The sequence below is a fragment of the Falco cherrug genome, chromosome 7 (genome assembly GCF_023634085.1).
Source record: "Falco cherrug isolate bFalChe1 chromosome 7, bFalChe1.pri, whole genome shotgun sequence".
Taxonomy (NCBI): domain Eukaryota; kingdom Metazoa; phylum Chordata; class Aves; order Falconiformes; family Falconidae; genus Falco; species Falco cherrug.
Genome location: NC_073703.1, coordinates 61,555,113 through 61,582,048, shown reverse-complemented (window position 1 = coordinate 61,582,048; position 26,936 = coordinate 61,555,113). Strand labels below are relative to the sequence as shown.

The 26,936-nt window shown below is 45.2% G+C and overlaps 1 protein-coding gene and 1 long non-coding RNA gene across 2 annotated transcripts in view; one reads left to right on the top strand and one right to left on the bottom strand.

Annotated features, from left to right (window-relative positions):
* The window catches only part of BAZ1A (bromodomain adjacent to zinc finger domain 1A), a 65,153-nt gene extending 51,859 nt beyond the window's left edge, over window positions 1-13,294 (top strand). Inside the window, exons 22-27 of the mRNA XM_055715483.1 lie at window positions 6,078-6,325; window positions 6,446-6,672; window positions 7,825-8,297; window positions 9,416-9,561; window positions 11,672-11,759; window positions 12,303-13,294. Of these exons, the coding sequence (XP_055571458.1) occupies window positions 6,078-6,325; window positions 6,446-6,672; window positions 7,825-8,297; window positions 9,416-9,561; window positions 11,672-11,759; window positions 12,303-12,493 (1,373 nt within the window). The 3' untranslated portion in view covers window positions 12,494-13,294. The remainder of the gene's footprint in view (window positions 1-6,077; window positions 6,326-6,445; window positions 6,673-7,824; window positions 8,298-9,415; window positions 9,562-11,671; window positions 11,760-12,302) is intronic.
* Window positions 13,295-23,364: 10,070 nt separating this feature from the next.
* LOC114017252 (uncharacterized) lies at window positions 23,365-26,781 on the bottom strand. The gene is made up of 2 exons (XR_003562187.2): window positions 25,994-26,781; window positions 23,365-25,737 (listed from the first exon to the last, which is right to left on the bottom strand). It is a non-coding gene; the product is annotated as an uncharacterized LOC114017252 (long non-coding RNA).
* Window positions 26,782-26,936: the final 155 nt, after the last annotated feature.

Sequence of the window (26,936 nt, the reverse complement as noted above, 5' to 3'; positions counted from 1 at the left end):
TACCCTGACTGAAGTGAAAAGGACTAAAAGAAGAAAAGTATCCCTGAAGTACTGGAAAGAAAGTTTTTTAGCAATCCTCCTGTGTCTTTTTCCAGTGGTCCCAACTTTGCCGTAATCTAAGGATGGTTCGTGTTTTTCACTGATCTTTTGAATGATGGTGGAGTTTCTTGTTTGTTTTTAACTTGGGAATCCTGTTTTCCTTCAGATACTTTTTGTCACACAGCCTAAGCATATAGGGAAAGCAAAGTGATTCGCATGTCTTAAATTGCTTATGTTTGTTTACCATGCTGTGCCTGTGTGTATCTTCTGCTCTGAAAAATGGTACTGCTGTAAGATTAATGTACAGAATAACCTGCATAGCTGAGGGAGTAGGAAGGATCCCAGGTGTCTCCGCTCTGGCTTAAAGCCCTAACCATTAAGCAACAGTGTCAGGTTCCCTCTTCCTTGCTTTACCTTTGGTGCCAAGTGTCTCGTGTTTTCAGTTGCGTAATGGGCTGCTTTTAGCAGGAGACAAGTCTGAATGAAGGCAAGGTTTTAGTTTTGTCACTAGAGAGCTCTTGGAGAAGCCACAACTTTGAGTGGCTGCGTAGTAAAGAAAGCTTAAAACACATGCCTATTCACTGATGATTTTCTGACCAGTAGGCAATTAATTATATGAAAGGTGCTCCAACTTTGCACCTTCCGATCATGTCCAGAAGTTCCTACTGCAAAGTGTCAAGGAAACCTGTGTATTTGAGAGGCATCTGGCAAACTCAAGCAGTTGAGAGGTCAAGCAGCAATTCTGGACGCAGCCCTTTCTGCATATAACTCTTCAGTGTTTCAGAAATGTTTAAGAAAACAGAGTGTAAAGTTTGCATAATCTTATATTCAGCATAAGCTCCCAGTCGGAAACTTGGGGATGCCTTTGCATACTATCGCACACAGCAAGTTCTGTTTCTTAGTTTGCAACCTGCATAGATACAACAGGCAAAGTTCTTTCCTTAGCTTGACAAGGAGGTGTTAGTAATGTTAATAAACCTTTTTAATAAAAAGTGGACACTGCTTCTTTCTTGGAGACTGCCTTGCATACGGAACTGATGTCCTCTTGGACTGACCCCTCTAGGAAGTGGTCTACAGTACTCTGATGATAGAAATTAGCTTTTGGGTTGTAACTACTGGGCTTTGGTTTGTGGGTTTTTTGTTTGCCTGTTCTTTTATAGATCATTGTATCTGTACACTCGGTTTTTTTCTAGCAGGAGTTTTTTTAATAGCTGCTCCAACTTTTTCATAGAACCATTCCCTAGACAAAATGCCTGCAATCTATTTCCAGTGTTAAACCTGAAAAACCCAACTTTTTAGGCTGATTTATTTACCACTGAAGTAAAAACACTGAAAGTTGAGCAAGTGCTTGGAATTCTGTTTTGGTAGCAGTACAGGGGAACGCTTTCAGTAAAAAAAGAGTACCCCTGCATTTCTGCTTTAAACCAAACTGAACGTGCTTTGTCATTATTTCAGTTGCTGCCTCCACTAGAGAGAGGTGTTTTTTCCCTCTCCTCTGCCCCCTCCCTGTGCTCCATTCCTATTATGGAATGGAGCCATACTTAACAATTTTTAGTTTTCACTCTATTTACAGCTTCTAGTGCTAAAGACAGCGCTGTGAAATTCACTGTAGTCACTGGCAAGTTTATCCCGGTGGCCTCCAGGGTGCAGAGCAGACAAAGGGGACCCAGCACAGCAATAAAAAGACCAGCTGCTCCTCTGCTCTGTTTTTGTTCCAGGGCTCTATCAGGCTGCCAAGAGCTTTGCTGGTGATTCTGATAAGTTTAGAGTTGAAGTGCATACCAAATATTCAAGTGGAAGAGCAAGAAAGGACTGACACAGAAGATAGCAATGCAAAAGATCTAGAAACCCCAGAAACAGCACCCTCTGCCTTGCAGAGTTGCTAGATGGTTGCTGATCTTCTGTGGTCTGGTGATTAAATGTAACATGACTTGAATTGTATGCACTTCTTAATTATTATTTGTTGTTAGAAATCCTTCCATTATACTCTAGTTATGAAAATTTGTTTTTTCTTTTTTCAGTCCACAGTCCAGTCCAAGGTAATATTTAGAGAGCATCACAAAAAGAGGGGGTGCAGCTTGCAGTACACGTTTTTCCTGCAAAAATTCTGAGTTAAGATGTCAAAAAGCTTCACACACACACACACCCCGTGTTTTTTTAAATAGCTGTTTGATGGAAACTCTGAAGTGCTGCTTCTCAAATATGAGTAATATGTTTGAGGGGAAAGAAATGCAAGCAATTTTTATTTTTTTTTTAATTTTTCTTCTTTTTGGTATAATTTACTTTTCCTTAAGTTTCAAAACACTTTGCAAATGAGAAGTAGGTCTCATCATTCCTATTTCGTAGATGTCAAAACTGAGGTATAAAATGAAGTGATTTGGTTGCCCTGGAGTTCAGTGAAGCAGCCACAAAACCCTTGCCTTCTGCACTGGTGCAGGACTTTTAAGTATCCTTCAGATTTCCATACGAAAGGTTAGCTTCTAATTCCTGGGAGCACCTTTGTGACTAATACAGGGAACCATTTACCTCCTTTTTAACTTGTGCAAAAAATCCAGCCTTTTCACGCCTTTTTGTTTGTCTTTATTCTATTCCTTTCTTTCTAGATTTTTATTATTTTTGTTTCTTTTGCTCCCAAAGTTATTTCCTTCTCTACTTAAAATTGTCCTCCTCATAATAGCAGTGAACATCATCTAGCAGTGGACTGGGATAGCATTAGTATATATGCATGCTTTGTTCTTGTGCTTTTGTTAACTTCCCTGTGGAGTTTCATGAGCAGAGGCAGGAAAGGTGGAAGTGGGCTGTTTTTTTGAGGAAGAATTTTTGACTCTTCAGAGAAGTCAGTCAAAGAAGCTGCCCTGCATTTTGAGCAGATGAGGTTTACTATGGCTTTTGCTTCCTGGGAGAGTAATTTCATCATTTTAATACAAAAGAACACTCCTACACAAAAATATCTTTAGTATGTAGTTTCACATCAACAGAGGAGCTAGTTCTCTTGGTCCTTGAGAACCGTGCCCATAAACCGGCTGTATTTCTGAGATGTGAGGAGGTTTGCGGTAGCATAGACCAGACAAGTTGTTTGAGAGAGAAACCCGCGGTCAGCAAGCTGCTCCTATAGCCATTTGTACCAGAGGTGGGTGGAAAGGTAAGGGAGGGTTAGGGTTAAGAGCTTTCAGTTTAAGCTACCTGTTTGCAGCGGGAGTCAAAGCAAATCCTGTAATGTGCAATTCCTCAGTGCGTACTATTTTCTTCCCCTTCCCTACCTATATTTTCCACATGCATATGTTGGGGAACTGCTGTTCTAGTTACATTTTTAGACTACACAAGTATGGACTATAAAAATTAATTAAAAAATAATCCACCACGCTTCAAAAAGGTATTTGAAATAACTTTGAGTTTAATGTTAGGCAATGCAGAAAATAATAAAAGGAACCACTGGGTGGATAAAAAGAGGAAGAGTGGAAGGCAGGACTAGGCAGGAGGTAGTAAATTTTAAATGTTACTTATATTGCGAAGAATTAGGAAGTATTGAATATTTCATAAGGTTTTTTTTGGTTGGTTGGTTTGGATTTGGTTTTTTTGCTTTAATAATTTTCTAGCCAGTTCCTTACGTTGAAAGAATTGCAATATTGAAGCTAAAGGTTTAAACATGGGTAGCAAAAACAAATGCAGCTCAAAGATGTAACAAAAAAAATATTTTTTTTTGTTTGGTAAGCTTTCTGCAACCAGAGATAGAACTGTATTTTCTTTTTATCACTTTGGGACAGAAATCTGCAAGTTCACATAATCCTCCCTGCCTCCCTCCCTCCTTTTAATGCCCCTGGGTTTTTTTGAGACTTTGCAGCATTGTGCAACTGCATATCCTTTCTAGAAATACTAAAATGGAAAACCCTTCCCTGAACTCAATTAGCTATTGATAGATGAGTGCATAGATCTGTCAAACAACTTCATTTGCATTGTAGCAAGGCTTGGAGGGCTTAGCTGACAGAGGGGTATCCCACTGCGCAATGTAGAGCTGCTCAGACACAAAGGAAGAGGCCGTTTCTCTTTCCAAGTTAACAATATAAATGAGAAAGATGACGGAAGAAAAAAGTAGTGTTCTTACTTTACAAATTGGGATCTGAAACAGCAGGTGTCATTTAGCGTGTTTCTTTCAGCAGCAGGATGTGCTGAAGCAGGTCGTGGTCAGTAATTTCTATCTCTATATTGCAACTGCAGTTCTGCAGCGCAAATGTTTGTTGTGTTGTGTGATGAACTATATTGGTGAACCAATCCAGGCTAAAAATAACCACCAAAAAAAAGCAATAATGGTCAAGCTGCCACTGGGAGCAAAATAAATGCTTGCCAAACTATATATATGCTTAAGATAAAGCATCTTTGCCAGAATTATAGTAGAAATCTGCAGCAGAACTGAAGTGAGTCTCACGTTAGGTTAGTGTCCTGACAAATGGTTTTAACTTTTCTTACTGAATGTTAACAAATACATTTAGAGATATACTGCAGTACTGTGAAAAGACCCTTGTTCACTATCCTTGGTAAGACTGAATTTGAGACAGGAAACCTAAGGACAAAGTAAGGAAATTTTAGGAAATTCAGATTTGTATTTGCAGTTCAGGAGTGGCTGTGTTTTATTTATGAAGCTGTGTTGCCTGTTTATCCTCTGCCTTCTCCCATCCCCTCTCTTACGCTGCTTGCTGCTAATGCAAATGTATGCAAGATTAGGCAAATTCTGGCAGCCAGCTGATGAGAAGGCACGAAGGCCTTGCCCAGGAGAGCAATTGGTCTCATTTTTGTTCTTTTATATTGTTTGTTACTAGGTATTTTCTCTTCCTATTGCTCAAGAAAAATGATTTGACAGGCAGGTGGACCATAGGCCATTCCTGTGCCCACTGTGACTACTGCAGCAGGCAAGGTGGCATTTTATACCGGAGTGCATCATTAATCAGCTAGAGATTACACAGTAATAACTGGACTGTCCCTTTTAGAAGGGAAATCTGTGGACGTTTCCTTAATCAAAAGTACTACTATAATGTCTCTTCCTCTCCTCCAACCTTGTTTCAGAATGCAAGAAATAGCTTTCAACAGTCATAAAGAAATTCCCTTTCTGCTCAGCAGCAGCAGCGCAGGGTATCATTTATACCTCCTTGTTTCTCCAGCTCCTCAAACAGCACGTTTGCTTCTGTAATTCCCAGCTGCTCATTCCCGTTCGGTACCACCCCCCTCGCTATTCTGCATCTATATTTGCGCGGCTGCTTTGGTGGCCTGGATTGCAAACCAAACATGTTTGAAAATACAACATAATTTCTCACCCCTGCCCCTGCCATTTATTTCTAACTAAATTAGGATCTCAGGTCTTACTTGGTATGCTATGTTGCTTATAAAATATCATGAAAATAGTTATATTTCAACCAGACCAGTCATCTGCTCTGGTTAACCACCCGGACGTGCAGGTTCTTGTGAAGGCAGAGTGCAGGGCAGGAAAAAAAGGCACTGAGGTGCGGGAAGAGGGCCAAAAGATTGTCTGCTAGGCTACACCGGGGCAAGTGCAGGTGAGAAGAGCCCTTTTAAGTTGTTTTGCCAGCAAGTCTCTGCCTAATGCCAGGTGCTTTCTTTAAATGTAAATAGTTTGAGATTTCAAAATGTACATACAAGGGAAAGTAAATTTGGAGTGTGATATTTCTATTTTTTTATCTTAAGTAATCTCCATTTATACCCTATAAATTGAATCAAATCGTTAGGTTTCCAGGTTGACATCTCGGTGAGACTTTTGTCGTACTCGTGTCCTGTGTATGTGCAAGTTCTAAGTTGAATTGTTATTGAAGAGTAAAATCCTACAGCTTCAGCAGCTTGGAAACTGAGGAGGAAATACTCAAGTGTTGAAGAGATAAGACAAAGGTTACAATATTATCTCAGTATATTACTGCTATCTGTTTGAAAGTCAAGAGCCTTACCTCATACTCTAGAATAACCTGGATGTTTGAAAAAGAAGCTTGATTTTTTTTATTTTTTTTTTTTTTTTTAATCCCCTTCTTTAATGGAAGATGCCAGTGATGGTGGACGGTCCTATAAAACAGTTTTGGATCGCTGGAGAGAGTCACTTCTTTCTTCTACCAGCCTGTCCCAAGTCTTCCTTCATCTGTCTACGTTGGATCGAAGTGTCATCTGGTCGAAGTCCATCCTCAATGCTCGCTGTAAAGTTTGTCGAAAGAAAGGCGATGCAGAAAGCATGGTGCTGTGTGATGGCTGCGATCGAGGCTATCATACTTACTGTATCCGGCCCAAGCTGAAGGTACCTGAGGAAGAAAGTGCTTCCTTTTCACACCAAACTTGAGTAGTTCTTATGACTTAATTGCATATTGCTAATGCTTGCTTTGTGGTTGTGTTTTTTTTTTCTTTTTTCTGTTCCTAGGTCATTCCTGAGGGAGACTGGTTTTGTCCAGAGTGCCGACCAAAACAGCGCTCTAGACGCCTCTCCTCCAGACAGAGACCTTCTGTGGAAAGTGATGAAGACACTGCTGAACATCTGGGAGAGGGGGAAGGAGAGGCAAACTATGATGAAATGGGACAAAGTGAGGAAGAGCATTATGAAGAAGAGCAAGATGACGAGGATGAATTTCAAGAGGAAGAAGAAATAAGGTAAATAAGCATCTGTTAAAGATGCTTCCTACTGAAATACCATCTTGATATTAGGTACAGTCATTGTTTGCATAATCTTGAAAATCTAGTCTGAAGATGCTTATTTTAAAAATTGGCAGCTTGTTATGAATTTGGCTCTTGCTAATGGGCTTAATACTAACAAAAGTTAGGGCCATGGAACTGAGACTCACTTTTCAGGATGGAAATTCCAGCCTTGGATGTATGGGTGAGAGATGGCCATCAGAATTGCCGTTCTGTACAGCTAGTGTTTAAATATACTGTTTAAAACTCTCTCCACACTAAAAATTTTCTGGAGAAAACCTGGAGTTGGTTTTGGCCAGTTCTGGATTTTGGAGGACTAGCTGCATACAGTAGACACTGGAACATTAGGGAAGACAAGGTCATCCATCAGAGCCTACGTGGCTTGGGAGGGCTTGAGGACTTTGCAGTAACTGTTTAAAACAAAACAAAACAGACACGCCGAGAAACCCCCTGCCAAAACCAAACAAAAAAACCCCAAACCCCAACTACTAAATAATCCAATGTGATAATTTCAGTAAAGTGATGAATTTGATACACATGCCAGGAGCATAAAAGTTGAAGGAAACGTTCCTAATCTCAGAGTATTTTTCTTCCTTTTGGTACCATCTTTTGAATCGACTGAAGCAAGATTATGTGCAGCTCTGACCATTGGGGCTCAGTAGTTAGAGAGAACTCATGTCTCCTTGAGAAGTAAATTTATCTCTGGGATCTTCCTGCTCTCCTATAACGGAAGGACAGTCTTGAGCATTTAGTTATAAACAATGACTAGAGCATAACTTCTATAACTAATGTTTTAGAACTGCAGTTTACTTATGTAGCTTATAATACTGTTCAAAAATCCAGTTAATGCATTTGTATTGCACAAGCTGCAAGGGGGAATCGGAATTTTGAGCATTTCTTTTAATGTATTTGCTCCACATAATATTTGATTAAGAGACTTCAGAGCAATCTTTAAGATAACGGTAATTGGATGGCTGCATCAGCTTGAAAGCCAGCTGCTTACCAGCCCAACCCAACGGTTGCGTTTTTAAATGCTGAATTAGAAAACTGAGGGGAAAAGATAGGAGTGGAATTTTGGGATAAATAAACATAATCGTTCACTTTTTATAGCCCATCAAAGCAAGGAAGACCCCAGGTCAAGTTTCCATTAAAAATGAGAGCAGCCAAACTCAACAATCCATTCTCAAGCCAGAACAGCCAGCGTCAGGCAAGATACGCTTCTCGGAGTCAGCAAAACGCGTCTAAGCAAACTGAATCTTCATCTAAGGTTACCAGAAGGGGTTTAAGAAAGGTAAAATCAGCCCCTCCATCAGTGACAAAGCCTTCTTTAAGACTTAACAGCCGGACCACTCGTCAGAGCCAAAGTTCATTACAAGCAGATGTATTTGTGGAATTGCTCAGTCCTCGAAGACGACGAAGAGGAAGAAAGAGTGTTGATAACACACTGGAAAACAGCCCTTCCAATTCACTTGGATTTAGAATTGTTGATACCACAGACTCGGGTGAACGGCTTAGGAAGTACCCTAAGCTTGCTCTTCCTGTTACTGAGCCCAAGAGAAGAGGCAGGAAACGACAATCCACAGGTCAGAGAAATACATGTGTTTGTCCAGGATGAAAACCGTGTTCTGTTTCTTGCTAAAGTATTTGTGTGGTAGAGCAGGGAGACTAGAAGTGAATGGTTGAAGGCATTTTTACTGCTTCCAGCAAGACAGTTCCCTTCTTTTGCGGTGATAGAAGTGAACCTTAAATATAAAAATAAAAAAATTGTCACCTAAAGAACAAATACTGAATTTGCTGAGGAGATTTAGCCTATCCATATTTGAAGTTTCATATTCACACAAATTATGGAGCAATTGCTAGTAAGTGGATAGAGAATGTGAAAGTGATAATTATGCCTTAACCCATACAAAGGCAGATGTTTACTTATAGCTTTTATGGGTTTGTTTTACTGAAGAGTTAAACAGTGAGGAACACAGAAGTAGACAAGGTAGTGAAATTCGGAATATACACGTACAACAAGAAATTACTACCAGAAGAAAAACGTCATTTATCTGGTACAGGGCTAACCGTGTCCTTGCCAGTTAAGTTAATACCAAGTATGTGATGGTAGGGAAATACTTGGAAAGCTACAATAACCTTTGAAAAACATAAAGGACCCAGTGTGAGACTGAAGAATGTAAAAGAGCTCGCACTCCAGCGTGGCAGCCTTGCATTCTGCACCATTTCTGTCCTTCACCGTTGGGAGTTTCTGGGCTTATCCTCTAACCACCCTGCTGACTACTCTTGAAAGCAGATAAAACCACTGTGAATAGAGGTTTTGTGGAAGTAAAAGTTATGAGCAGGCAGCTTATTCTGGTTTTCTCTAATAGAGCTTTTCTTTTAAGTGTTTAACAAATTGTTTAAAAATTGAAATCGGTGAAAAAATCCTTTCCAAAATTAATGCAATGAAGGAGAATGGAGGAGGAACTCAGCTAAGTCCTGGTACTTAGTATTTTGTGTGGCAAGAGAGACATTTAGTGGTTAATAACAAGGCTGTAGAATAGTCAATACCCGAAGCCAAAGTACATGAGTTGTGCCCTGAAACTGCAATTTTAGTATACAAGAATAATGGTGGTTTGTTTTTTTAATTTTTTTTTAATTTTACTTGTCAGGTTTTTATTTTTATCTGGTGGGGTGTTGGGTTTTGGTTTTTTTCTTCCAGAATCATCTCCTCAAACCTCATTGAACAGGAGAAGTTCAGGACGTCAAGGGGGAGTCCATGAACTCTCAGCTTTCGAACAACTCGTAGTGGAACTGGTGCGACATGATGACAGCTGGCCTTTCATGAAACTGGTTTCCAAAATCCAGGTAACTGATGAACTGTAGAGGGAATGATAATTGTTGAGAATCCTGTTTGCTGCCAGTAAAACTTGGGATTTTATAGCCTTGCCCAGACAGGGCAATACAGCTAAGCAGTGGGATTTGGGAGAACTCTTGCATTTCAGCTCAGTATTTGGTGCCAGAAATAACTTTACAATTGACGTGTTATTGGGAAAAATGTTTCCCATCAGACATTTAAAAATGTGAAATGCTTTGATCTGGGGACACACATACACACATGCAAATAGAGCACAACTGCTAAAGGTAAGCTTGTGGTTATTACTTAATTCGTTGAATTAATCTTCAATTTATGCAAAGGTATTTTGAGAACAGACCTGCAATAAAACAACAAGGCAGGAACAACTTGCCTCTGTTAGTTATAATGCAGTAAAAAAAATGGTTTCTTAGCTTAGCTTTTTCGCTCTTGTTTAGATTTTAAAGTACTTGATGGTAAAGTACATACCCAAAGTGCGTGCTGCTTTAGAGGTTTGTATTACAGTAAAAGCTCCCAAAGCACACCTGCTTTTCTGCAGGCTGCACCGGCTCGTCAGTTGTAAGGCTCTGTTGGAACTGAACAAGGTGCCTGTCCTCTCCAAGCCCTCGGGAGCAACCCTGCACAGACATTCTTGCAGGATCCAGAGCTCGGTTTATTTTAATTTCTGTTAAAATTAACAGTGATAGCTGTTAAGTGAAGACTTGAAACTGTGAAACCAGTCAAAGGTAGCTGGAAGGATTAATGTATTGGGACAGTAAGAATGATGTACAAAAGTGAACGAAAGATGTAAGCACAGAGGAAGAGAGGAATTTTAAATGGAAAAATAGACTAGTGTCTGCCTACTAGAGTAGAGGACTTAGACTGGAAAGCGCAGGAATCTGGTGAATGCAAGGAAGGATCGAGAATTCAACTTAATTTTGATTCTGGAAAGAACCTGCTAGAATTCAGTGCATTCTAGTTTGTCTGAATCAATCACTGAGGGATTGTCTCTATAGTTTGGAAAGAAAAATCCATACCTGAATGACCTAAATTTTCTTCACCATGATAGAAATTTTGATTTAAACTTTTTGCTGCCTTTAAGACAATGTAAAGAATTCGCTGAATGACCAGTGCCTAGCAGGCCAGAAAGAGAAAATTACCTTCCTTTTTAGTACGTAAATAAACAGCACTCCTAAATGGGAAGGAATGAAAAAACTTGTCAATCGAATTCTATTTCTCTACTAATTCTTTCTCTAGGTTTATTTGCAGGTTGCAATTGATACAGTAAAGTTACAGGCCATAACCAAGAACCTGGTTTTAAAACATAAATAATGTTGCATGTGGGTATCTTTTAGTGTTAAAAGAAAAAAAAAAAGTACACATTTGGATCAGATATCTTCTTCTTTCACCTCCCTGCCCAGCTTTGTGAATGACACAGTCACCCTGAGTTGGTCCTTACCTGGAATTCAGAATGTGTGATTCAGATGATCAGCGCTTTTAAGGGTTAGGCAGTCCTTTTCCTCCCCTCGCTTGAATCGCATAAACACCGGTTTGAGGAGCTGTTCATCTCTGCTGCTTGCGTACTGTGTCCTGCTTGCTGCAGAAAGGTTTGCTACCTTCTCTTCAGCACAACTAAATGGAACCTCAGGATTTCATTTCTCTTGCAAGATGGAGAATAGTAGTGAAATAAAAATAGTGATTGCTCATGATTAACAAGCTTTTAATATTGTAATATGTTGCAGGAAAATAAAAGGGTTTACAATCTGGGAAATAATTTTTGTGCTTGACAGATGGGAACAGCTGGAACGCTGTAATGCTAATCGCTCATGCAGTTTTCTTACAGTTGTTCACAGGGTATTTAGGATTAGATTTATTCATTGAGTTGCTGACTAATGTTTGTTGTGGTCTGCTGCTTTAATTATATAAAAAATGGAAAAGCAGTACCTGAAAACTAATACTCAGTTCAGGAACTGGAGAAGGCTGCTTGAGATGAGACTCCTCTGTTTATTTTAAAACAAAGCCAAAATGCTTTCTGCTAATACACGATTTGCTTAATTTTTTTACACAGGTGGAATTTTAAGCTTCCATTTGTTTGTCTATGAATCCTCTTTTTTTTTTTTAAAGGTACCAGACTACTATGATATCATCAAAAAACCTATTGCCTTAAATATAATCCGTGAAAAAGTGAATAAATGTGAATATAAGTTAGCATGTAAGTATTACTTATTGAAAGAGGTAATGAACTCTGTTCTCTCTTTAAAACAAATTCTTGTCCTAAAATAGAGCTGTGCCAGAGGATTAGAAAGTTGAAATTGTTTGGTTTGGGTTTTGTGGTGTTGGTTGTTTTGTTTTGTTTTTAAAGAGCATTTACTGATATTTTTGTAGTAAGATTTGTTGAACACGGCTCTTCTATTACCAAAATACATCCTGTACAGATAGATAAGACATAAGCAGCTGAGAAACTGCTGGTAATTTCTCAGCCTTTGATGTCAGTGAGTGACACCGGTGAAACATTTAGAAAAGCACTGTTGTTACTGCTTGATTTGTATTTCCTTTATTAATAATCAGAAATTTAAGAATGTTTACATGGCACTTCATTACTATGATGATAGAAACCTGACACATATGTAAAGACACTTTTGTGTTGCAACGCTGTGTAGGATCACTGTGCTCATTCAGTGGTGTCATACTGTTTAGCATACTGCTCTCTGCCTTGAGACATGCTGAACCAATTTATTTACTTCTTATTTCCTAGCGGAATTCATTGAAGATGTTGAGCTGATGTTTTCGAACTGCTTCGAATACAACCCTCGCAACACCAGCGAAGCAAAAGCTGGAACTAGACTTCAAGCTTTCTTCCACATTCAGGCTCAAAAGCTTGGACTTCCAATCACATCTGGTAATGTGGACCATGCCGCTCCCGTGGCAAGGAAGTCACGAATCTAACCTCTGCCTTCCAAAGGATTTTTGAGGGAATTTATGTTCATTAAAATGAAATGTTAAATCACGCAGTTGTCATACCTGTATAAAGCAATAACAACTGTTTAACCACCTTGAAGTGTGGCCTGCACTATATTCTCAATGTAATATTAAGCACTCAGGAGAACGTAGGAAAGATTACCTTTGCTACAGTTTTATTCAGTGTCTAATAATTTTGATAGATGTACTGGATACAGTACTGGTTTACAGAGGTTTTGTACATTTTTAATACATTCATGTGTCCAAATATCTTCCAGAAGTACATTGTTTTTTCCTGCACAAAATGACCTTGTTTCATCCTCTAGATTTTGTAGGAGCTGTGGTATTGAGGGCTTTATCAACTCAGATAAAATCTTCTGCTGTAGCACAGTTGGAGAAACTGTGTGTATGTTTAAAACTTGTTTGAGCATATCTTCTCAACACTACACATGAATGAGTACACCTGCATATCTTTAAGTACTGTACCAGTGCTGGCTGGAGGTATTCAGTCTGAGTTTATTAAGTAGATATTTATTTAGCATTCAAAGTAATTTGTGAATTTGTTTTGTATTTATAAAATTTGTACTTGGGGATTAAAAAAAAGAGTCCCATAACTTTTTTAATTTTTTTCCGGGTTTTTATTCCCCTCTAACTTGATGATCAATCAATAAATACCTTCCCATGTCCCTGGCAGTTCTTCTAGCAATGAGTAAATTTACAGGACTGTACTATAAGTTTCTACGTACAACTTTGGAAGTGTACAAATAAAATGACACATTTTTCAAAGTATTTTGAGCTTCTGGCATTTCCTTTTGAGTTATACTGCCACACGGTCATCCCCAGTAACTTACTGGGACACGTTGCTGGAGAGAACATGGCAGAACTGGGTTTCGATGCGAGTACCCCAACCAGTGTTTTCAGCAGTGGCAGCCACTGTGATACTTGGTCTCTGGGTGATGCAAATGTTACTGGTGTGTAAGGAGTAACGTCAGTAGTATGTGTATAAGTTGTATGGTTCTCTAATTAGGATCTTTATTCTAACAGCGTAAAACCTCATAGCTGTTCAGCTGAGCAGCAGCTTCTTTCAGCTGTCCTTACTGTTCCTGATGGTACAGCCCTCGACTTGGTTCGAGTCAATAGCTTTACAACCCTTTTAAAACCAGTTGTGCCCACCTGGAGGTACGCCATACTCTGAGGAAACAGCATGGAGCAGAAGCTGAGGTGGGAGTGAAGAGGGTAGGAAAAACTGAAACACGAGGCTTGCTGCTGCAGCAGCTCCTCTCCCGGTGTTTGTGCTGGCTGATCTTGTACACAAAGTCCTGTGCGTGCTGCAGACCTGAACAACTCCTTGCTCTGTAGTGGTGGGGTTTCTCTGCTGCTGTGGTGCTCACCTTGCCTTAGAGGTGGCAGGAAGGGGTATTCCCTTGAGCCTGGGGAACGGCTGGTGGTAGATGGGAGGCTGATCAGTTTGAAGTGTTGGATTTGGGGCTTTTTTCTTTAAAAAAAACCAACAGCAACAGCCTGAGAGTGAGAGCAGTGGTGGAAATTGTTCAGGAATGTCTTAGTACTTCAGAGTTCCTATGTGAGCTTTTCCTTGTTCAGAGTTGACGTCTCTCTCCTGCCCAGATCAGACTCATTTCTTATTCCCACCACAATGAATGCTAAATTCCGTAAGGAATGCGAGCAGCAGCAGAGTTACTTGCAGGGTGAAGTTTGTGCTTGATATCCCTGCATCTGTCTGGTCCCAGGAGGATGTGAACATCCTGACTAGCAGGTTGCACAAACAGTTGTGCAAGTTCTCATTCACACGAATAGTCCCCATTGACTTAAATGTGAATACTTCCTTTTTTTTTTTTTTTGGGGTGCGGGGGGTACAGTGAGCTGAACAAGTCCACCTGTGGCCAATGCAATCTACATTGCTACTGTCCCCAACCTACTGCCAGCTGCTCATTCCTGTGGCTCTTTCTCCAAGGTTATTTCCTTCAGTACCTTCCCCTCAGCAGCACAGCCTTGGGAGTGTGGGTAGAGCGGGTGGGAATGGTTTAACCCAAATCCCTGCTGGTGATGGTGCTGTTTGTGTGCTCGTGCTGTGAGCGAGGTTATCGGTTTCACCAAGTTTGCAAGCCTAAGGCCGGCCTTCAATACGTGGCAGGTGAAATACTGAAGAGTGCCCACTGCTTTGAGCAGGTTTGTGCTTAATTGTGCTTAAAATACCCACATACGCTGCTTGTGCAGTGCAGGTCTGACCGGCGCTGGCCTTCGCGGCGCTTGGAGGGCACGGACCAGGGGCTCCAGCCTGGCGGCAGGCTCCCCAGTTGGTGCTTTCATTGCAGCTTTTCCAAACTTCAGCTATGCTTTTTCCGAGTCGTGTCAAGATGTTTTTTCATGGCTGTTCATTTCCCTTACGCATACCCCTTTGGGAAAAGGGCAATCGCTTCATACCTCCCTCCTGGTCCTAGGGGCTGAGCTACATTCATGCTCCTTGTCCACCTTTCCACGCCGTGCCTTGCCGTGACCGGCCATCCCATGTGCTGTTACCACGCAGGGATGGGCAGTATCTGCTGGGGGCTCCAAGCCAAAGTTCCCCAAAGGTGCAGAAGTGGATAAGGGCAACGGCTCCCTCTCGGATTCAGCAGCCCTGGCTAATCAGGCCGTACCAGCCGCTTCGGGCAAACGGGCGGTAGGCTTCCCCGAGCTCAGAGGCCGGCGTCTGTCCTCCAAGCAGCACAGTCCTTCCCGTTTTGGTAGCTCCAATATGTCTTAGCCCTGGCAGGTATCCTGAGACTGCTGTTTTTCCTGTTGTGCCAATTCTGCCCCTTTTGTTCATGCCAGGGCTGGGAACTACTGAGGAACCCCCCGCGGCAGTTGCTACTGATGCCTGTTGTACATAACGCTCTCATAATCGTGAGGCCGGTTTCTTTGGAGGACATTGGCTCCACCTCAAAGAGTCTCTTCCAGGAAATCTCGGTGTTTCCTCAAAGACAACTCGCTCACCTCCTGGCCACCACCGGCTGCCACAGAAGCAGAATGGAAATCCCTGTGGTGGCTGCTGTTAGTGGAAGCTGCTCTCCCTGCCCGAGCAGGACGAGGCCAGAAGGAGAAGGCCTCTTCAAATGCTGGGTGTAGCCTTGTGTGGTGGTTGCAGTCGAGCCAGTGCTGGTGGCTCGTGCTTGGGTGTCAGCTAGCGGCACCAATGTAGGAAAGCTGTTGTGCCGGGTCCCTCCAGCTGTATTAGGAGGCAGGTGACCACCTTGACTGCCATACCTGGTGTCAGGCTCACCTGCTGGGAGTTTTAACTTCTGGAAACCTTGAATGATGCCGGAAAGCTTGAGTTGCTTTGGGCTGGCATGTGACATGTTGATCCAGCACCCTTCTTTGTGAAGGGTTTGGGCCAGGGCCACCACCCTGCAACCAGTGTTGGATGGCTCTTCTGCGGAGGGTGAGGTTTTAGGTATTGTAGGAGAAATCACATAAATGTTAGTATTAACGGTAAAGGCAGATGACCTTAGCATAATCTTAGCAAATATGGGCATTAGAAACCAGCAAGAAGCAGCTGAAAACCAGCTTGAACGTCCACGTACAATTATAGGGAGGCAGAGACTGGTGGACCCTGAGCAGCCCAACTTGCTGCAGTCACCAGCTGCCCCACAAACAGCCACCCCTGAACTATCGTGGGCCAAAACGGGGGTTCTGCTATGGGCACGCACAGGGAGCAGATCCCTGGGGACACCAGAGTCCTGCCCAACATCATGTTGCTGCTGGACTGGTAATCTAGTACTTTAGGATTGAGGAGATTACATGTGTGGTTTATGATTTTTGAATCAGTGATGTAACCACTGAATTAACCCTTACCCTGCAACGACCTTGATCATCTAAGTTTTATCTGTTTGTATTGAAATAAATAACACCAAACACTGGTCACGTTGTCTGGTGTTGATCACTCTCATAACTGATTAAAACTATTCCAGGCAACGCTTCCCTGAGGCTACCAAGGGCTATTTCTACCCTACGAGTCTTCTCACTCCAAAAATATTGCCAGTGCCCAGCTGACCGCAGGTCGTTTTCTGTACGGTGCTTGGCTCGCCTGCCGTCCCGCGGGAGATCCCCCCCGCACTGAACTGGCGCCGTGCCCCCCGCAGCAGGGCTTGCTGGGCTGGTTCTGCAGAGGTGCTCACTGTACCCTACCCGGCAGCTTTAAGGGGAAATGCTGAGATTTCTCAGCCTACTGCCATCAGACCAAGTGATGCCTTCTGCCTCCCGCCCTTCATCAGCAACCTTAATCCGGTGCTTCCTTAAGCAGCTCTCTATTAAAACTTTGCCTTGAAGCACTTGATTGTGTGTATGTCCAGTGTCACGCCTGTATAACGACCCCTCCTGGAGAATCTCCAGTTACCACTGATAAGTAAGTTTCCCATTTTGGGGTGCTTAGGTTTGAACATTAATTAACACGGATTAAGTCCAATGCAAAAGGTAAACGACAGGTAGTAAAGCCATCACCTTGCTCCCCATCTGTTTCCAAATCAGGATGCTGAAGTGGCACCACCCCTGACACGTGCCTGTGTTTGTGTACGTATGTGTGTGTACTTGCGCAAAGGTTTGGATCTTCACCTGCTGTAAGCCACCGACTATTAAAATACTGGTTATCATTCACGAATGTTTTACTTCTGTGTCTTTACAAGGTTCATCTCCAGTACCTGGGAATGTGCTGGTAAGACTCGTTTACTCAGACCAGGAGTGGTGCTGGCAGTGAAGCCCAGCCTCCTCCTGCCTCCCCCGCACCCGCCAGCCTGAGCTTCACTCACAACATGCAGCTGGGTCTGTCGTTCAACTTGGTTTTATTTTTTAAGTAATCAGACAAATCTGGTCTGCTGTTGAGAAGCACTCCGCCCTTGGCCACGCACCCGCAGCTGCCCTCTGGCAGACGGATACTTTTCCAAACCAATGCTTTTTAGTATTTGGAGTGCATTAAATGCTAAGCATCAATATGAACTACACCTGAAATGTCTTCAGTGGCAGAAGGGCACAAGCTGCGTATGTTTTCCAAAAAGTGCACTGAGGCCAACTTTGGGTTTGTTTCTCTACCGTAATATATCCATTTCCTGGGTTGGTAGCGCTGCTTTTCTGGAAAATCGCTGAAGTTAATTTTAAATATATATTTTTTTAGGTGCAACTCCATGATTGAAATTTTTTAAGTACGAAAGAAGGAAAAAAAAAAGATGTTTTCTGGGCCTCCAAACAGAGGCGTGTATCAGCTGTTGCTTCGCGAGGGGCTGCGGGGTGTGAGGTGCTGGACCCCGCTGAGCTCCTTCGCCCATGGCCGCAGCGGGAGAAGGCAGCCGCCATCTGCGCGCTGCTCCCCACCGCACGCGGCACATCCAGCTGTTCAGGTCACTCGCTTTTGATGATAGAAATGTTTGATAGGGCCAAGTTTCCTACAAGGATGTTCCACGCCAGCATGCTCTCCGGAGCGCTGGCTGCTGCCCACAGGAGATCAGCTTTCACTTATTCTTCTCGGCAGTCCTTTGCCTTGCCTTTCCTCGGTGTGTGTCGAAGAACCACAAAAGAAAGGGGCTTTATTTAAGCAGCAGAGTGGCGCTGCGCTGGCATCGTGTCACAGCACGGAGTTGTTCTGGCACCGTCTACACTTTAAACCTGGTTTAACTGTGCCATGGGGAGGAACTGAAAATGGCAGGCTCGTGCCATGATCCCCCTTGTCACGAAGCTGTCCCGTAGAGGATGTTCCTGCTCTGCTAGGAAAACACACCATCCAGCTTGAGTTTTGTCCATTTGCTATTCTTAGCGTACCAATTTATTCAGGCTTTATATAGGTAGGTATTTCTTAGATTAATAGTCCTATAAGAACAGACATGATAATCCATGTGCTTTCCAATTTTTCTCCTCTGAGAGCCTCCCGGATGAAATTAGTTTGGTGGAGAGGGAAGGACTTGAAAACATGGGCTGTGCTGTGGCTTGGCTGCTGGGAATCACCTGTTGGAAATGGCAAAGTGTGAGCCAGGATGCTGGAACAGTCGGGTTTGGGATGGCAGTTCTGGGATGTTTGATTCTGGGCAGCGTGGGGATTTGCCTGTGGGATCAGGGCTTCATAGTTGCCTTTCGCGAGCATTCCAGTGCAGATCCCACCATCGGTCACATGCTGGGCTCTGCAGTGCTCGCACCACTCGAGAGCACTGCTGTCACCAGAGGACACTTTCGCACTGACCGACGGGTCCCGCGATCCAGCAATGGTTATAAATATTCCTGTGCCCCAGTCATCCTAAAGCCCATCCTCAATCACCAGAAAGTGATCTCAACTCATGTATTTAGCATGTTAGGCTTAGCTAATGTTTTATTTTTAGGTTGCTATCTGAAAAAGAAAAACTCGGTGGTTTTAAAAGGCAAGATCAACTTTTTGAGCAACATACTTTGTGCGGTGGCTTTGCAATGCTTGGGTAGGTTTAGTCTGTGCGGCTCTTGTTTCCATAGCTGTCCATCTTGCTTCTAAAAGGTTTCTTGGAACCAGTACTTCGGTTCAACCTTCATCAGACAGCATTTCCTTCCATTCAGATGCAATGCTGCTACCTGAGTCCTAGGTCTGTCCAGAGCAATTTTAATAGTATTAAAACTTTAGAACCAACATTTCCTGTCCCGCATTTTGTCTGGCCTTTGCAGCTTCCAATCTAAATAGGCCACATGAATTCATCTCCCCTTGTCTTGGCACTTTTGCGACGGCTTCCTCCATCTCCTGCAGAGGATTTGATCCTTTCCTGGGGATTATTTTTTGTATTGCAAAGATGTCTCCTTAAAGCGGACCTACAATGTCATAGAAGTGCTGATCATGATTAGAAACAGCCTGTTTTCCAAGGATCTTATTCCAACGTGATGACACAACCCCAGCAGGAGGGGAAGCACAGAGTGATGGAGGCTAGCAGCAGAACCAGGCCAAAGCTGCAAGACTTGGAATTAGAGCCCGAAATCTGTGTGAAATCTGTGTACAGAGCTGCTCTGCACTTGTCCAGCCACTGCAAAACACAGATTCCTTGTCCCACCAGGAACTCTGGCTGTCTCAGGGGGCCCACTTTTGGGAGGTTTTTCTGTAAAAAAGAGCATAACAAAGTTGAATCGTTATATTCCTTACATGCCAGACAGCCACGGCATCTTGAAGGCCTGCATGCATCTATCCAGAAGGGAAAAAGCTTTCTAAAATCACTGCCACCTTCTCCTGGAGGTGCACCAGTTTAAACTGTGTCATCTGCTGAGATGTCTGACCGCTTCCTAACTGTTGGCAGTCGTCCTTCTGTGAACCAGGCTGAAGCCATTTAAGAAATTACCCCTTCCAGCTGTCCCGCTCCTCTGCCGAGAGGAGTCACTGCTCTGGCCGAACAAGTTTTCAGAAACCTGAACAAGATGAAACCACTGTTAGGGAAGTCGTAGATGTGGACTTTATTTTGGTGACGCTACCGTTGTCCTTACTTCTTCTTTGCATAAGTTTTGTTATATTTATGTACTAAATTTTACATGCTGTGAGTGAGCAAAGAACCAGCTGTTGAGCCACAGCACAGAGTAAGAAAACAGACTGTATTTTTATCTCCACTCTGATTTTAAAAAGAAATAAAATCCTGCTTCTGTGCTGTGGCAAGCCTATTGAAATCCTAGCGTAGGAGGCAGCAGAATTTGACTTCCTAAGCTTGGAAGGAAAAACCTGAAGACTGCCAGCATAAGGACTATCACTCAATTTGTAAGACATGGGGGAAAGAGCAAAAATTGCTGAACGCTGCTGAGGCACGTGCATAGCAAAGGGACATTGCAGCAGTAAGAGACACATGGCTCGAGCGAGGCATACAGCAGCGCTGAACACCCACTGTAGTAGCAGACAACTTTCTTCTGGTGGCAAAGGCAGGGAATTTTTGCCATAAACTTGAAGAGGATAGCAAGGGGTGAAATCGCTAATGAAGAAGCACCTCCTGGGACCATCACATTGATTGACGTCCCCGCTAACCTTAGGCATCCCAGTTGTACGGCTCTGCTAGAAATTCCTGACAGAAACCAGCAAAACTACGAACAGCATCTCCTCTGTGTTACTCGTATGCATGTCCTTGAAGAGTGCCAGGAAGAAGCATGACGCTGTTGGATTCGTCTGCAGCTGGGAGTGGATGCCGTGGGCTGCGGGAAAGCGCCTCAATAGGAGCTCCCAGGCGTGACTTCCCATGCACCACCCTCCTCTGTGCAGCAGCAACTCTGCTGCAGACAGTGAGAATAATGTATTTCCAACTGAAAGCGGTGTGCTCCAGCTGGAAACAGGCTGGCAGCACCAGAAAACATTTCGGTTTTTCTTCCTGCTGGTTTCACAACTGGCATGCTTTTAGTGTGAGAGATTTTCACTTTTAGGGAGCTCTGCCATTAACTCATTTTATATGAAAATATTGCATACACGGAACAAGAACACAAAGGGCATGGATTATCCAGAAGAGGTTTTTCCAGGTGACTGATACATCTAGCAAATTACACCATTGCATTTTGGCTGCTTGAAGAACATTTCTGCACTTTAATTTTATTAGAATAGTTAAATAATAAAATCTGTATCTTGTTTAGTGTTACAGCCTATTCTTCCAAAGCACTCTGGCAGCTCTTTCCCCAATCCACTTACCCAGTGTATAGGTCGGCTATATATGCCTGGTTTTCTAAAGGTCACTTTGGCTCCCTTCTTGCCATTTTACTGTAATAAGCACTATTCTGTGATGCACAGCAAGCACCTTGCTCCCAGAAAACGATGCTGCTATTTACACTTCCTCTCTTTAGATGGGATTTACCATATTGCATCCATGTCTGCTATATAGCCGAGGTTCTGCTTCACTGTATGTATAGATATATGCATCCCTCTGGCACATCGGTACTTGGGGGTAACAGCCAACATCAGACTCCTCGAACCTAGTGTTGTCAGAGGATGCTTTTTGAGAAGCAAGGCCTGACTTTGCTGTTTGCTTGAAACAGAGGTACCAAGAAACTAATCGTTCTGCCTGACCTACGTTTCCTTCCTTAGGAGGGGTGGTCTGGGGTTTAAAGCAGGGACGGGGACCCAAGCCTCCCTGCCCTGTGCCGGGGCTCACCACAGCCTTCCTGGGTGATCCCAGACAACCCATTAATGGGATAAATAACACTCATCAGGAAGGAAACTTCATTAATAATTTTAAACAAGAGCTTTGCGACCTTGAAATAAAAACGCTACAAGTAGAAGTGAAATAAAAATACTGTCTTTACCATGGAAGTGAAAGTTGTCTGGAAAAAAAAAGAGTGAATAAATTGAGTAATTAATATAGACAGTGGCTGATCTTACAAATCTTTCCTCACCTGAGGTTATGCTGTAAATTTATCTCAGCTGTAAACATGAAGCAGCAAAAAGAGAGACCGGGGAAGAAACTGCTCATGGGGAAAATGCATTTTGCAGGGCATACGGGAATCTACAAAGGCTAGCAGGGTAAACAGTAGTTAAGTTTTTCTAGTGCTATAAATGTGCAAACCTTTGTGAATGTCAAATATGTGCTAATTACTTAAAAATAATTACTATTTTCTGTTTTTATGAATAAGGCTGAGCAAAGTTTCCCTGTTTTAGCCTTCAGGGGAATTTTTTGTTCTGTGTAGCCATTTTTCTGCCATTAGTTTTCATGTTTCTCTCACTGGAAGAATATTTATTTCCTTTTTTGCTATGTTTGAATACCACCCCTAAAATGATGTCATTACAAGACATAACATTTTAATTAAATCCCTCGTTTATTGTCCGTTGACCAATGGCAGGCCCACGGCTGCACAGCGCTATGATTCACTGGCACGTGTGACTTACCAGCACGGCGCTGGGAGTCACGGGGGGAGAGGGGGGAATTCCACCCTGTCCCGAACGGTTTGTGGCTGCTGCTCCTCGAGCATCTGTGCCCGCTGCGCTGGGCTCACGCTGCTTCCTCCTGCCTCCCTTTGCCTGCTCTCCTGCCGTAAGGTGAACTCAGCCAGCGAATGCGGATGGTTGAAGAGCTTTCCAAGGGAATAAAAAAAAAAAATAAATAAATTAAAAAAAAAAAAAAAGTGGATTTTCATCAGCGGCTGGGCCGCACCGTCAGAAAAGCAGCTCTTCTTGGCAGGGGAAGGAAGGGGCTGCTTAAACCAACCCAAGTATCACAGCTCCCAAGCCGGCACCGCAGCTGGAGGGAATCGTGCCCCAGCTCCCGGAGCCCTGTCCCCCCGCGGCACGAGGGGCGGCGGGGGGACCCCGGGGCCTGGCTGGGGCTGGCAGGGCGGCAGGCAGCCTGGCAGCCCGGGTACCCACGCCGGGGCAGCGGCTGGCGGGCCGGCAGCACCCCGTGGCCGCGCTGGGGCTGCCGAGCGTGGCGGGAGCCTGGAGCGTGACTCAGCCGGAGGAATGTCCTGGCACCGGGAGAGGGTGACGCAACGGGCACGGCTCACCCGTCCCCGCGGTGGGCAGAGGCCAGCAGGCACGGCCTGGCTCCTCGGGCACCGCGCTGGTCCTCAGCCCTGCCCGAGCCATGAGGAAGCTGGCTGGTAGCTCGGAGCCGCAGAGGGCCTTTGGGACCACACCGGTGGAAGAAGGGGAAGAAGTCGCTTCAGCCGGCAGAAGTGACCCTGCCAAGGCACCTCCTGGGCTGGCAGCGGGGCTCGCTGGGGAGCTGAGCTCCACACCAGCACACGCACTCTGCCCCTCGCTGCAGGCTCCCAGGGGCAGCGCGTGGGAGCCCACGCAGGTCTCACCAGCTTGCAGCAAAACCTTGGTAGGCTCCCCCGCTTACAGTCAGATACATCTACCACCTGATTTTTTAAAAAAAAGGTACCCGCAATGTAAGGAAAGGCATAAAACCTCAGCGTTTGCCTTTCACTGAGGTTTTCTCTAACACTCTCTTACACTACAAGAGGTTAGATTTTATCCAGCATTCTTTGCACTCCCACTGAAAATACAGAATTGCTGGAGGGAAACTGGACATTTTCCAGAGGTACAACAGGAGAGCAAAGGGGGAAGGGAAGTGCCCTGAGCAACAGATCTCATTGAATGCAGTTTCCTAGGGATTTCCCTCTCCGAACAGATTGATTTTTTTGACTGAATGGTGTTAAGACTTTCTGTTATTTCAGCATACACCTACACGCAGGTTCTTCTGCTTTCCCTTTGGAGTCCTCTTCCTGAAGGTAATCTGGCCACACCATAAGAGATCTGATGTCTCCTAGCAAAAACCAACAAGTTCCCGAGTTGAACTGGTAAGGCATACAGCCCCACTTTCTTCTATCTCAAATGAATTATTTTATGAAACTTAATTACTTAATTAAGGATCTTAATTACTTTTGTGACCTCTGTCCTTCTGCCAGATTTAACTCAAATAAGCTAACAGGTTAAAAAGTCACTGGGACAAGGAATAGCCCCCGTGAGAGAGGGGATGCCCGAGGAGGGCAAGCAGTAGCCTTGCTTCCATGGGAAACGTGGCGGAAATGGCAGCACTGAGTTTAGTGACGTTGACAGAGAAGCAAAGAGGATGCACGGCACACAGAAGGAAAGGACTATGATTCCAGAGAGCTTCAGTGCATAAGGCAACTTAGTCCATTATAGTCACTTCACACTAATGAGCATCCAGGAGTTGAATCCAAACAAACAGTGCCTTCTGCTTCACGGTGAGTCATAGCTTCCATCCCCGGAGGGTGAGGGGAGGCTTGGAGGGCTTCCTCAGAGGCATGTGCTCCACACAGGGTATCATTCACAAAGCTTTTAGTGCTGCTGCTGCTGCTGCTGCTGCTGCTGCTGGGCCCTCTGAATCATAGGGCTATTTCAGTGGTGCCTGGTGGGATGCAGGTCTTGTGGCACAAGGGTAGTGAAACTCAATGCTTCTGGAGTTCAGCGAGATGCCACGGTGAGGAACCAGCTTTGTCTTAGTGTGCTCCAGCAGTAAGATTTGCTTGGTCATTATTGCTCCTGGCTGGATGCTGGCCATTTCTGTGGCCTCTGAGGTCACCCCTGGGCTCTATCACAAGTTCCTTCTGTGATTGCTGCAGTCACCGGGAGTCCATCGTTCATTTTCTTGAAAATGAGGGCCCCTTTCTGTTTACCTATGACCTCTTTTTCACCCCTGAGAAATGCTCTCAGATTCTGGATAAATCATTTCTTTCTTGGAGATTTCCATGAAGTCACAGAATAGTCCTTCTTCAGCCCTTGCTTCTTCTGTACCCTGACAACTGCCAGGTACCCGTCAGTGATGTGCAGCAGCAGCCCTGTGTGCCTGGGTGCCTCAGGTACGCAACTTGCAAGGTGAAGAGAATAATAAACACTTCTGATTCATTATTCAGTTTCCATGGAAGTAAAGACAGAGGGTGAGTCATGCACAGTTTTGGAGTTGTCATCCCTGGAGCATCTACCCATGCAACTCCGGAGCTGGTAACTCCTTCGCCACCTTTCCTTTTACAAGCTTGGGATGTGCGGTGCAGAGGCCCTGCACGGGCGGCTGAGGAGCACTGCGAGGGCACAAGATCAGGGCACTCAAACACAGCAGTTTCATGGTAGTGTACAAGCATTAGAAGAAGCCTGCTGAGCCCATGGTGGTGGCTGTGGTCTCAGGCTCCAGAGGATGTATCGCACATGTGCACAGCTACATCTGCTATCAAAGGTGAAGGAACCCTCATGCCACTATTTGCCACAGTGGTGTCCTGACATTGCATATGGCTGAAAAGATGCAGACCTGCGTTTGGGACACTGAGAAGGGCATGTGTCACACAGGCAGCATGCCATGCCATGCTGCAGTGTCATGGAGGCTGTTTTGGGATGCATTAAACCATCCTGACAATGAGGATCTGAAACCACTTAGGTCCACCCCAGTCCATGAAGTTGTAAAAGAGCAGCAGATGCCCAGAAATGGGGCTGTCAAGACCTTCCCATGGACTTCTGTTGGTTTAAGCCAACCATAAAACTGTGTCTTGAGGGTCAACCGGTTTAGGATTTATGCTATTCATTCCCGTAACAATTTTCACCGATCCTGACTAGTTACTTGTCTGATCAAAAAGCAGCACATATTGTATTTGAAAACTGAATTGGGTAACTCTTCAAATGCAAATACGCAATAAAGGTACCCCTTCCAGGGTCCCACAGTGCTGGCACAGAACAGGCAGAAAGAGTAAACAAGTGGCCATCAGCTGGAAAATAGTTGAGTCTAATGCTGTTTTCAGCTCAGAGGTGGTAGGGAGTCCCAAACGCCTACCTGTAAGGAGCAGAGGGGTAACACAGCTGCAGGTTAGTGATTTCAGGGCTGACGGGCCAAACTTTAGATATCGAGAATGCAATTTGGTGTGGACTTCTGCATATGGAGAGGGCAAGATGTAACTCATCATGGTGATGGCAAACATCATTGCTCATCTGGCCAACGTGGCGGCGTATAGTAATGGAGAAACAGGAAAAAATCCCACATCCCTCACACAATGCATTGTGAACGTGTGCGTATATATCTATGTATATACCTGTAGGCTGACAAACACTAGTTTGCTGGTTTCCACCAAGGTACTGGTAACAACTGGGGTGTTTTGGGGAGAGGCGGCTGCGTGGCCATGCACACACCGGGCGCTCACACGTGCAGTGCTCGAGGCCCAGCGTGTGTCGGGTCTCTGGGCTTTCAGCCCCGGAGGCGCACAGCGCTGCCAGCCCTCTGGTCCACTCGGCCGGACAGACGGTAAAACGCTCCGTGTCTGGTGTCCCGCGCCCCACGCAGCGTCCAGCTCGGCAGGGGCAGGCGGCACACGCTCCGCAGGCTGATCCGTACCCTTGCCTGTCTTCTGGCCAGCCACCCCATCCTCCTTCCCACCCGCTGATGCTGCCCCTTCCGTGTCCGGCCCCACGGCCCGGGCAGCTGCCCCGCACCCCGCGCTCGGCCCGGCCCTTCCCCCGCACGGCTCCGCCGCCACAGAACGTCCCTCAGCCGGCGGCCCGGGCGACGCCCGGCCACCGAGGGCATCCGGGGGGGCGACGCCGAAATCGCGACGTCAGAGCGGCGGCGAGCGCCTCGGCCGGGCCCAGCCGCGCCCCGGGCAGGCGAGGCCGGCCCCCGCCGCCGTACCGTGCCCGACCTTGAGGCGGCTGCTACCGGCTGCCCGCGCCCCGCGCCGGGGCGCGCCGGCCCCTCGGCAGCCAGGCGGGGCAGGCCCGCGGCGGGCCGGGGGAGCTGCCCGGGGAGCCAGCAGGAGCCGCCCGCCCCGCCGCCGCCAGCCGCACCCGCGGGGCCGCGCCGGCGCCTGGCCTCGCCTCCCCGCGGCGCGGGCGGCCGGGCCCCGGGCCCGGGCGGTGGGAGGGCGGCCGGTGCCCGCAGGCCAGGCCCGGCCCGGCCCGGCCCGGCCCTGCCCCGCGGGGGGCGGCCCGGCGCGGCGCGGCCCGGCGGCACGTGGTGGCGGCGCGGCCCATGTGACCGGC